General features: G+C 40.8%; 1 protein-coding gene across 2 annotated transcripts in view; it reads left to right on the top strand.

Annotated features, from left to right (window-relative positions):
• Positions 1-12,225, top strand: part of LOC102450820 (charged multivesicular body protein 3) — a 56,641-nt gene that overhangs the window by 12,604 nt on the left and 31,812 nt on the right. The window contains exons 3-4 of one of the 2 annotated variants that reach the window (XM_006111617.4): positions 2,763-2,878; positions 7,143-9,177. The exons of the other annotated variant lie outside the window; for it this stretch is intronic. Coding sequence (XP_006111679.1) covers positions 2,763-2,878; positions 7,143-8,715 — 1,689 coding nt within the window. The 3' untranslated portion in view covers positions 8,716-9,177. Of the gene's footprint in view, positions 1-2,762; positions 2,879-7,142; positions 9,178-12,225 lie in introns of those variants that run through there. 2 annotated transcript variants of the gene reach the window in all.

Here is a 12,225-nt window from a genome sequence, read left to right as displayed (position 1 = left end):
CTGAGTCATCGACGCAGGGATACTGATCCCCGAGTCTCCATTCTCCAAGGTGTCTCAACCTTTCTGGCCCAGTAAATATCCACAATGGAACAGTTTTAACATGAGAGTCTGGAGCAGGCCTTATCAGAATATCCAGAACTCAGGGGTTCCTGCACTTTCCTCAGAGGTGTGGACCCCCATCCTTTTGTTTCTTTTAAGTTGACATTTCTTTCAAATAGCTGCTGTTTCACCAAAGGTAGACAAAATGCTCCCCGAGTGTGGTCAGTATCAGTTTGTAAAATGCTTTGGGTTCCTTCAGAAATGTAAGGTGGATGAGGTAATATCTTTTATTAACCCAACTTCTGCTCATGAGAGAGAAGTTTTCAAGCTTACACAGAGCTCTTATTCAGGTCTGTGAAATGTTCTCAGAGTCACAGTTAGATACAAAATATAACAGATTCGTTGATCCAATAAAAGATTCTACCTCACCCTTGTATCTCAATATCTTAGGACCAACACAACTACAACATTGAGGGTGCGTCTATGCAGCAGGGCTTAACTCAAAATAAGCTACGCAGATTGAGCTATGTCAATTGCATAGCTTATTTCAAAATAGCTTATATTAAAATAGGGAGTGTCTACACAGCACTTATTTTGAAAAAGAGCACTCTGCCCTTGACTTCCCTTATTCCTCGTACAATGAGGGCTACAGGAGTCAGAGTAAGAAGTCCTCCCACTTGACAATATTTCAACATTATTTTAAAATAACTGCCTGTTGTGTAGACACAGACTAAGTTCTTTCAGAATAACGCTAGTTATTTCGAAATAATGTTGCTGTGTAGACATACCCTGAGTTCTATCAGTCAAACAACTTTAGTTCTTGATAAAGTACTATATTTTAAAAATGATCATGCATTATACCTTATTTTATATGTGGTATGTTCAAAGTAGGATGTACAATCCTGTTTAATTGATTAAATGGTTAAATGTAGTGCTAACACTGTGTTTAACCATTGAATTTATTAAAGCGGGTGTGGGAGCGGGCCCCCCCACCTGCTGGGGTCAGGCTAGTGGGCCCCCACTGCAAGTAGAGGCTGCTCCAGCACAGCTGCTCCTGCCCCCATCCCTCACCCCATGGGGGCTGCCATTGCAGCTCCCGGCCCCTCTGCAGTGTCCAATTTCCCCCATACAGCTCCCAGCCCCCACACTTATGCGGACCCAGTAGGGCTGGAATAGCCCTCCGCCTACAGCTGGATCGCAGGCAGTAGGCTGCTCCCAGGGTATCAATTTACCTATTTACCTATAAATAACTAGTTCTACCAGATAAGCTTTTTATTATTTGAACATAATGCAACTGTGCTGTCATGATACAAACAGCCAAATGATGCTGAAGCTGGCTAGTGACTGTTATATTTTCTTGACTATCACAGCAAGTAATTGTGTAGTGCAGTATGGAAGTGAGAGAGAGTATTTCACTTTTATGCAGTGTTAAAATATATTTATCCTGTGAATTTCTGACAGCCTTGTTTTTTCCCAGTACAAAGGAGGAATGTTTCTGGCTGCCTTAGGGTTTTTCATTCTGGCCATCCAATCTTTAATTATGTTTCAGCAGTCCTAATGTTTTCACGATGACTATGCAGCCACCTGCACAAGCAATTGTAGAATGGCTAATCATGAGCGAGATGGCAACTTTTGCAGAAAGTGTGACATTTCCGATTGTTAGAGTAGGTGATCGTTGGGACCAGTATCATTGTGTTTATTTTACACATGACAATTGTGAGTTTTAAAATAAAGTCTGAAATCATTTTAAAAAGTGGCAACCAGTCAGCTTTTAGGGCATATTAAGCATTTCTAAAATAAGTAGTATGTGTAGAAAATGTAATGGCACACAAACTGATTCGTGATCAATCATGTCACTTAAAATTACCTGTCATAAGCAGGCAGGTTTTTTTTAAAAAAAATCTCTCTTGCTCACTCGCTATTGGTTTTGATAAGTCAAATGAGGACTGCTTATTGTTTAATAAATTATTTGAGGCACCTTTGATCAAAGAGGCTCTAGGCATATTATAGCCATTAATTAAAGTTTGAGACCACTCTGAATTACATACAGTATTAACCTCATGTTGCAAATGGGTAGCTGAGGCATGGTGTGGTTACATACAGTCATAGAGTAAGTCGCTGGTAGAGTTGGAAGTGAAGTCCTAGGTGCTTTTCTGTGGATCTAATCACTAGACAGCATTGCCTCCTTTGGTAAATGGCTTTAGAGAGTCTAATATGGTAATGGTTGTGCGTAGTCTAAAACAGTTGCTTCTAATTCTACTTGTTTGGGGTCTACTTTTTTGGGGGGTAGATTTTAGTTTTCATTGGGGTGGAGAAAATGGACTGGTGAGTAATGTTTCACTAACATTTTCCTCACTGTAAAGAGCAACCATATTTTTATTCCTGGGCTAGTAAATTGTAATGAGTTTTGCAAGGCTGCTATTGCATGTTCGAAGCTTTTGTATGTAACAAAATTATAATAGTTGTCATGTTTTTCTTGTGGCAAGAAAGAATAATACTCTTATTACCAATGTTACAGCTTCACTTACTAAACACTATCTTTTAACTAGGGATAGGCAAAACTTCTGAATAAAATCTTTAATATATTTTGGAGGAAGTGAAATATTGAGGCTGCATTTCTGTTTTCATGAAAAGTGAACTTAAATGTAAGAAACTGATGTCATAAAATGATGTTGATTAAGTTTGTTTCTGGCACTCAAGCTTTTCCCCCACTTTGGCAATAGGTTATAGCAAATGATAGAAGCCCTCTTGTGGGTAAAGTCCATTGGGAAAAAATGGTGAAGAAAGTATCAAGGTTTGGCATACGGACAGGCACCTTTAACTGCTCGAGTGACCCCAGGTATGTTCTTTAAGAGGGTTATTTAAATCCACTGGATGTTTAGTATAGTTGGATTCTAACTGGAATGCCGTCTGTTGTAAAGGTAGCCATCACAAAAGCCCAGCAGTTGTGTATTCATTAATGTATGTTCAAAATTCTCCATTATTATTTTCATAAATAATGTAACTACTCATAAAATTGCTGCTACTAAAAGCAGCATTAGAGAAATAAATATTTGGGCTAGGATAGAGTACACTACGGCAGTGTGAAAAGATGACTACATGAATCTGTTGGCTTTAGAGACATGACTGAAGTTAATGGGAATTGTGCTCTCTGATGGCCTAACTGAATTTGGCCCATGTTGGATAAATTTACTAATTACAAGTCTCTAAAATGTAATTTGAAAAGGCGGGGGGAGGGAGGAATATGTGTGTTTTATGGCCACAGTGTTTTTAATGGGGGCTTGTCCAAATGGAGGAAAAGTCCACCAGAGCTATATACTTTAGCTAGACTACACTAACTCCTTGTGTGGACACCTTTACTGTGTACCAATATAGTGCTTTGTGCACAATAGCTTAGTGCTTTTCCAATGTGCATTTCGCTAAGCTGCCCAAGAGCACTGTTAGTGCTTATAAGATTGGCCATACTGCATTAGACCAATGGTCCATCTAGCCCTTTATCCTGTCTTCCAACTATGGCCAATGTCAGCTGCTTCAGAGGGAATGAACGGAACAGGCAATCATCAAGTGATCCCTTCCCAACTTCTGGCACTCAGAGGCTAGGGACACTTCAGAGCAAGGGTTTGCAGCCCTACCCATATGAGCAGATTTTTTTTATGTGATAGGTCAGTGGTCTTCAATCTTCTTATGCCTCATGTAACTTTTGGAATTTAAGGGCAACCCAGTATCTACCCTACCCCTTCCCTGAGACTCTGCTCACTCCACCCGCCCTCTCTCTGTCACACCCTCACTCATTTTTATTGAGCTGGGGCAGGAGGATGGGATTGGAGTGTGGGAAGGAGTATGGTGTGCAGACTCTGAGGCTATGTCCTACACTATGCATTTTTGCAGAAGAAGAAATGCAAATGAAGCACTCGCTTGCAAATCTCGCACTTTCATTTGCATATTCTCTTCTGATCCTTTTTGCGGAAGAGGTTTTTGAGGAAAAGAAACCACAATGTAGACGGGGCCACTTTTTGGGAAAAAAACCCTTTTGCGCAAGATCCTGTAAGCCTCATTTTTTTGAAGAATAAGGTATCTTGCTTAAAAGGGTTTTTTCCCAAAAAATGACCTTGTCTGCACTGTGTTTTTTTCCAAAAACCTCTTCTGCAAAAAGGATCAGAAGAGAATATGCAAATGGAAATATGTACTTCATTTGCATTTCCTTTTCTGCAAAATTGCCTTAGTGTAATCATAGCCTGAGGGGGGAGGGGTGTTTGGGATGCAGGAGGGGGTATGTGCTAGCTCTGTGAGTTGGGGCAAAGGACTGAGGTGCAGGAAGGGGTTCAGGCTGCAGGATGGGGTAAGGGGTGTTGGCTCTGGGAGGGGGCTCAGAGCTGGGGCTTGAGATGCAGGAGGGTTGTAAGGTGCTATCTTTGAGGGGATTAAGGCTTGGGCAGGTGCTTGGAGTTCAGGGTGCAGGAGGGGATATGGGCTACTGGCTCTGAGAGGGGACTTGGTTAAAGTGGTGTGTTGGGGTGCTGGGTCTGGGAGGAGGGTTAAGGCTAGGGCTTGACATGCATAAGGGCTATGGAGTGCTGGCTCTAGGAGTGGGTGTTAGGATGCAGGAGGGTGTATGGGTTACTGGCTCTGGGAGGGGACTCTGGGGTAGGTTCATGGTGCTGGCCCTGAGAGAGGGTTAGGGGTGCGCCAGGGATGCAGGAGGGGGTGCTGGCTCTGGGAGGGCTAGGGGTTGTGGTGTGAACTCTTACAGGATGGCACTTTTGGTTGCCCTTTTTTGTACCTTTTCCAGTTTCAGTATATCTCTTTTTGAGATGGGGTGACAGATCTGCATGCAGTATTCAACGTAAGGACATATCCTGGAAATGTATAGAGGCAATATGATATCTATCCCTTTCCTAGTAATTCCCAACAATTGTATTACTCTTTTGACTGCCACTGCACATTGGAAAAAATGCTCAGTTAGAATGTCCACATGAAGAGTTTAGTGGAATAGCTAATGGACTTTAAGCTCACATCCTAGTTTACTGTGTACTGACTTCCATGTGTAGACTAGCCCTTGGAACCTTGACAATAATAACCTATTCTCAGAAGAATGTACACAGGATATTTTCCCTCTGAGCCTGAGAAATGTGTGTATAACCATGTGTAAATATGAACACACCTTTTTTAACAACATATAAGATCCTGTTGTAAAATAGACTTAATTTAACTGAAGTCCTTAAATGTTCCAGAGACTCTCTGATTCTTTAATATCAGCATTAATGGAAGGATCTCAGAAGAACCTGTTACAGCTGCTTTAGCAGTAGCTGTTGTTATGCTGTTGCAAAACCAATATAGTCCTTTAGCACTAAGCAGGCAAGGGTGGTTATTTCCTTCAGATGATAAACAAATTTACCTTGCATTTAGTAGGATGTATCGAAAGGGTAATACATGTGTACATGGTTCTTATATGCTTTTAATCCTAACTGTCTACAGAAGTATTAAACTGAGTAGAATGGAAGAAATTTTAGATTAGAAGTGCTTATGTCAGTGAATACTGTTTGAACTTTTTTAGCTTGAAACATCTTAAAAATCAAAGGCAGTGTTCAGAGAGTCATAGAATTTAAGTTCAGAAAAGACCATTAGATTACCTAATTGAGTACATAATTTCTGACTAATGTTTACGTTGTGATCAAGTATTATTTTAAATAAAATCTAATGTAAAATTCAGTGTTAGTTTTATTTCGTTAGGTTTTTGTCTTGCTGAATAAATGCTCATGAATCATTTTAATCAGAAAACAGTTGGAAACTCCCACTAAGAACACACAGAATCATCGTCAGTTAAGATTCTTTTGCTATTGGCATAATACTCTGGGGTACTTTCCTGAATTAATATTAACTTCTTAATATGGTGGCAGCAAATAATTTTTATATTAGAATTTAATATATATATATATATATTCAAATCTACAACTACATATAGAAAGAGAATAGATTATTTGGAGAGTGAACCAGTTTTCCGGCTTCTAGTCCTTTGCAGAACTTGTTTGTCAGGTTTGAAAAGTGAGCTAGATGCTTGTGTTTATACCTTTTTTTGTTGTTTTTTAAATATGTCCTGAAAATTTTCATGAGACACCTGCTAACAAAGCTGATGCCAAAGATTTATGAGGAAAGGGTCACCAGTGAGTTCCAGGAACCAAACACTTGGCTAACCAGCCTAGCCCCACAGCTGAAGGGATTAGAAAAGGCTCTTGGACATCTATCAGGGTGTTTTCTGTGGCCTCTGTTTGGGAGTTTAGTCTTTATCAAGTTCGTGCTAGCAGGTGTTTGTTTGAAGTCAGTCTCTCTTCCTTTCCTTCAGCCAGCTAGAAAGTAAAGATAATTTCTCTTATAGACATTCAGTCCAGAACCTCGGAGCAAAATGCCTCTGCTCCTTTACCCTTAACAGTGCTTCCTTTTATGTCTTCCACCCCACTGAATAGCTTCAGTACCTGCCTCTGCCAAGCAGCCAAAGAATGAAAATACATGTTTTTTCTATCTCATAGCTGCCCGTAAGGTTCTTCAAAGCATCAGTAAAACAGGTCAGAATCTTGCTAGCTTCACTCTGTTACTGCTTCACAAAGCAATAAATAAGAGCAGAAGTACAGGGGAGGTTAGTCTGCAGAGTGAAGAAAGTAGTGGTGCATTTCTTTACATTATAAAGAATATCTCCACAACTAAGAGGGCTAGAAATTTAATAGAGCCTACAATTAAAGCATTCTACTTACCACTCAAAAATGAGCACACTTTTTTTCCAAGTTCTACTATAAGAATTTTGATACCCATGATACATAATACTTTATTAACTCAAATATCATCCTTATTTAGCACTTTCCTTAACAACAGTGCTTTATGAATCCTCTCAAGTCTTCCCAGCACCCTTTTGAAGTAGGTAGAGAAATACATAGAAGCGGGGAAAGAAGGGAATGGGGAAAGATGTTGAGTACACAAATCTCCCATTCATTTCTGTGTGTGCTTGCAGATGCTCAGCACCTCTGATAATCATCAGACTTGCATTTAAAATTTAAGGGCTGCTGTCCTAGAAATATAAAACTACATAGGCTTATACACTATTTTCTTTGCAGATACTGCAGGAGAAGAGGCTGGGTGAGATCCACATTAATTATGTCAGTCCCACAAACCAGTACCTCCAAGGGGAAAGTGATGCTTAAAGAATACAATGGACGCAAAATTGAAGCTGAGCACATTTTCAAATGGATAACAGCCCATGCAGCTTCTCGGATCAAAACTATTTACAACTCTGAACATTTAAAAGAAGAATGGAACAAAAGTGACCAGTATCGAGTGAAAATATATCTGTTTGCTAACCTTGACCAACCTCCAGCTTTCTTCTCTGCACTAAGTGTAAAGTTTACTGGAAGGGTTGAATTTATTTTTGTGAATGTAGAAAACTGGGACAACAAGAGTCATATGGCGGAGATTGGTATCTATAAGACACCATCCTACATACTGAGAACTCCAGAGGGAATTTACAGATACGGGAATAACACTGGTGAATTTATATCCCTACGTGCCATGGATTCCTTCTTGCGTTCATTACAACCTGAAGTTAATGATTTATTTGTTTTAAGCTTAGTATTGGTTAATCTGATGGCTTGGATGGACCTATTTATCACACAAGGTGCTACTATAAAACGCTTTGTGGTTCTTATAAGCACTTTAGGGACATATAATTCTCTCTTAATTATTTCCTGGCTACCTGTGTTGGGTTTTTTGCAGTTACCTTACTTAGATAGCTTTTATGAGTACAGCTTAAAACTCTTGAGGTATTCTAATACAACGACTTTGGCTTCATGGGTGAGAGCAGACTGGATGTTCTACTCATCTCACCCAGCCCTATTCCTCAGCACTTACCTTGGTCATGGCTTGCTAGTAGACTACTTTGAGAAAAAAAGACGACGGAACAACAACGATGAAATAAATGCCAATAACTTGGAATGGCTCTCAAGTCTGTGGGACTGGTACACCAGCTACTTGTTCCACCCAATTGCTTCTTTTCAACACTTCCCCTTTGAATCAGATTGGGATGAAGATCCAGATTTGTTCTTAGAGCGATTAGCTTTCCCCGATTTATGGCTTCACCCTCTGATACCAACTGATTATATAAAAAATTTACCAATGTGGAGGTTTAAATGTCTTGACATCCATTCTGAAGAGGAAACATTGGAAGCTTCTCAAGAAAGTGAAAGTGATTCAGACAGTGAAAGCAAAGATGTCTTGAGTAGTGAAAAAGAAGTATCTGAGGATGAGCTAAATACAGTTCACAATCCTACTGAAAGAGAGCCTCCGTGCAATGCTGAGATCTGTTCATGTGCCAATAAATATTGTCATAATGAGCCATATGAAAGAAAGGCTAGGTCGTATGGGTCATATAGCACTACAGAAGACATGGAACCAGACTGGTCAGCCTGGCCCTCTAATATGTTGCACTGTACAGAATGTGTTGTATGTCTAGAGAATTTTGAAAATGGATGTCTGCTAATGGGTTTACCATGTGGTCATGTGTTTCATCAGAATTGCATTGTGATGTGGTTAGCTGGGGGACGACATTGCTGCCCCGTTTGTAGATGGGCTTCTTATAAGAAAAAGCAGCCATATACACATCATCAGCCTTTGTCAAATGATGCTCCATCTTAGCTGTGTACTAATGTCCTTTGTAAGCTTTCAGTATATTACAGCTTGCCTTTTAAATGTTAGTCACTTACGATTTTGTGGTTTGAAGTTTTAGTTTAAATGTTAGTGCAGTGAACTCAAATATACATGATGGTAATGTTAATGACAGAATCATTTGGTTGCCTTGTAAGTTGAATGTGAATGCATACTTATTATAAAATAACTTTTTTTTCCTTTACAACATTTGGAAATTTAATGCTGTTTTTTGTAAGCACAAAGAACAAGCCTACAACAAAAGTGTATTCCAGCAAAAGTTTACAAGTTAGGGTTTGGATGAACATTTGAAATTCTAATCTGAGATAATTGCATAATTTGAGTTTCTTCTTTTAGTCTGTTCAGCACACCTTTGTTGAATAATGTATGTTGTATGACAGTACCATTTAAAAACAAATCTGAAAAATAAATTATTTTAAAAGGAGAACACTGCAGATTTGTAATGCTCGTTTTGATAAATATCTTGTATATGTGTGACTACAGATGTGTTACCAGTCTTGCATATCTGTGAAGACAAATAAAAATGTAACCCAACTTTGTCTCTGTATACAGAAAAAATGCAAAAAGACCCACTAAATCAACCACTAGTCACTCTCCTGTCAACTCTGGTACTCTAGCAGAAAGGGGAGTCAACGGGAAAGGTTTTTTGTTGACTCCCTCACAGTGTGGACTATATAGTAAGTAGATCCAAGCTATGTTGATTTGAGGTACACTACTCATGTAGTGTAGACCTGCCCTAAACCAGCTTTTTGCTGTTTTGTGCTGTTCTCCTGCACCAGTGGATCTGCAGTTCCTTCTCCAAACCACTTTGTAAAACGTCTATCAGAAAGGATTTATCTGTCTGCCTCCCACCACAACCCTCCATTGCTTTGTTCTTTGTGTCTCGTTCTACAGCCAGCCATGCAGGGCTAGAGCTTGTGGACCTGAGTAAGGCTACGTCTAAACTACGAGCCTCTTTCGCAAGAGAAAATGCAAATGGAGCACTCATTTGCATATATCGTGCTCTCATTTGGATTTCCTCTTCCTTTCCCTTTTGCGCAAGAGCCGTTTTTCCTCATTTTTTCCCGAAAGGGAAAGGAAGAGGAAATGCAAATGAGAGGGCAACATATGCAAATGAGCACTCCATTTGCATTTCCTCTTGCGGAAGAGGCTCACAGTTTTGACGCGTAGCCAGGAGCGGCGTGAGGCCGGCTGTGGCAGCTGGCGCCCCAGGTGGAACACGTGATCAGAGCCCCCGCCTGCAGGGCCGTCAATGGATTGATGTCATCATCGGGCACCCTAGGCAGTGGCCGAGTCCGCTTATAGTCATGGGCCGCCCCTGCACGTAGCCTAAGAGATCCACTGTAGTAGGTGACATAGTACTGTCACATAATGACTAAAACAGCTTTTATAATACTATTTACTATGCATTTAAATACCAAGTTTAAGGGTTCAAAGTCCAGCTGTTTTTTATTTCTTATGTGTACAGTGCAGGCAGCAGTGGGGAGGGTGGGTGCTTAATCTAGTAGCGAAGTGCATGTGTTAGGACCCTGGTGCATAAAATGGATGAAAATAATTTGTTTACGCTTGTCAGAAATCACCTAGCTGAAAATCCAGCGTGGACATTGTGAGTGCAAAAAGGTTCGTAATTTTCCCAAGCAGTTACATGTGAAAATGGAGAAAAGGACTAGGACAGAAAGTAATTTATAACAGTAATTCTGTGTACAGCATCTAGGGCAGTAGTTACAGTAGTGAAAGAGCTTATCATGTTGAGTCTTCAGTGGTCTCTGAAGGTGTGTGTAGTAGGGTGGCAACTAGGGATGTACGCATAGGACCATGTATATGGTTAATCAATAAGCCTGGGATTATCAGTTAACATTCTCAGGTACACACAGGCTCCTGCCCGGCTCCTGAGAAGCCAGCTGCCACTCCGCACTGCTGCCTCTGTGTCAGCCAGCTTAAAATCCAGGGGCAGGCTCTGTCTGGCAGGCACTTACCTAGTCAGGTCCCAGCCAGCAGCCCTGCAGGAACCTGAGGCAGGCTCCCTGCTTGAGTGCTGGACAGGTTGCTGCATGCGGCTTTGCTCCATCACAGAATGAGGGATGGAGGGAGGGAGTGAGGAGGCTTCTTTCGCTGCCCCTGCCATCAGCAAAATTTCTCAACTCCTATTGGCCAGGAACTGGCCAACGGAAGCTGAGGGATTTTGCGAGGGGGCGTGGATATCACAGGAAGCTTTCTCCTCTGCCCAGACTGCATAGCAATGAGCAGCCTGCTGTTTCTGCTGCAGTTGTTCTGTAGTAGGTGTGCCAGCGTGGCGCCATGAGCTGGATGTGGCACGTTGGCGGGCCAGATGCGGCCCAGTAACCAGCTCTTGCCTACCCCTGCTCTATTACCTAGTCCAGTGGTGGGAAACCTGTGGTCTGTCGGTATTCTCTGTGGGACCCGTGAGACATTTTGTTTACCCTTGCCAAAATGCTCTGGTTTCTGTCCATATAGTTTTTTTTCCTATTAGTATTAATAAAGTGACATGCATGTAAAGCAAGAACCTGTGACGTGAGGTATGTGCTGTTGACAATGTTGACTGTAAGAGCCATGTGCTCCCTCTGCATCCAATCAAAATGCTGCTATGGTTCAACAGGCACACCCTACAAATTGTAGAATAGTGATAGAAATGTAGCCGTGTTAGTCTGGTCTAGCTGAAACAAAAAACAGGACTATGTAGGAAGTGGGTCTGGCCCACGAAAGCTCATCACCTAATAAACCATCTCGTTAGTCTTTAAAGTGCTACATAGTTCGGTTTTTTTTTTTGTTTCACTTACAAATTGTAGGTTTGCAAGCACAGGTAGCAAAACTATCCTATCCCAGGAGGTTACGACATTCTTCTGGCCCACTGAAATGAAAGAGAGCCACTCATGCAGCCAACTCCCTAGTTGCCCATCACTGTTCTAGTCTTAGCATTTTTTGTCCTAGCATTTTAGTTCATCATTCAGTACCACATTCTAAGTATGTGCTTAATTTTTAAGAATGTATTTTAAGTGCAATTGACTTCAGAAGAATTCTGAAAAGTGAACTGGAAAGGGATGATTTCTTGAATCAGGGCTTTACCATCTGAAAAAAGGGACTGTGGGAATACATTAGTGAAACAGCTGCTTGTTTGTGCTCTTCCCTACAGCAGAAGAATAGGCAATATGAAACTTTCTAGCTAAGTAATATTTTACTTTTTTCAACCAATTTTACCAAAACGATGATCTGGGATGCACTGCCATCAAGGAAACAGATGACCACTCTTGGAGGCTCGTGGATCCTAAAATCAGAATAAATAATGAATAGAATTATACTGCTCCATAAATAAGAATTTCATGCACAAAAGACTGTGCATTTAATTTTACCTAAATGTTTTGAAACACCACATAGCTGGAATTCAGCTGAACAGAAATTGCTTGCACAATATGTTACTTAAATGCCAGCATCAAACTTAGGTGCTATACAAGATGCATAGAG

This window comes from Pelodiscus sinensis, chromosome 5 (genome assembly GCF_049634645.1).
Source record: "Pelodiscus sinensis isolate JC-2024 chromosome 5, ASM4963464v1, whole genome shotgun sequence".
In the NCBI taxonomy this organism is placed as follows: Eukaryota; Metazoa; Chordata; order Testudines; family Trionychidae; genus Pelodiscus; species Pelodiscus sinensis.
Note: the sequence above shows the minus strand (reverse complement) of the source record. Positions and strands in the feature narration are given on the sequence as shown.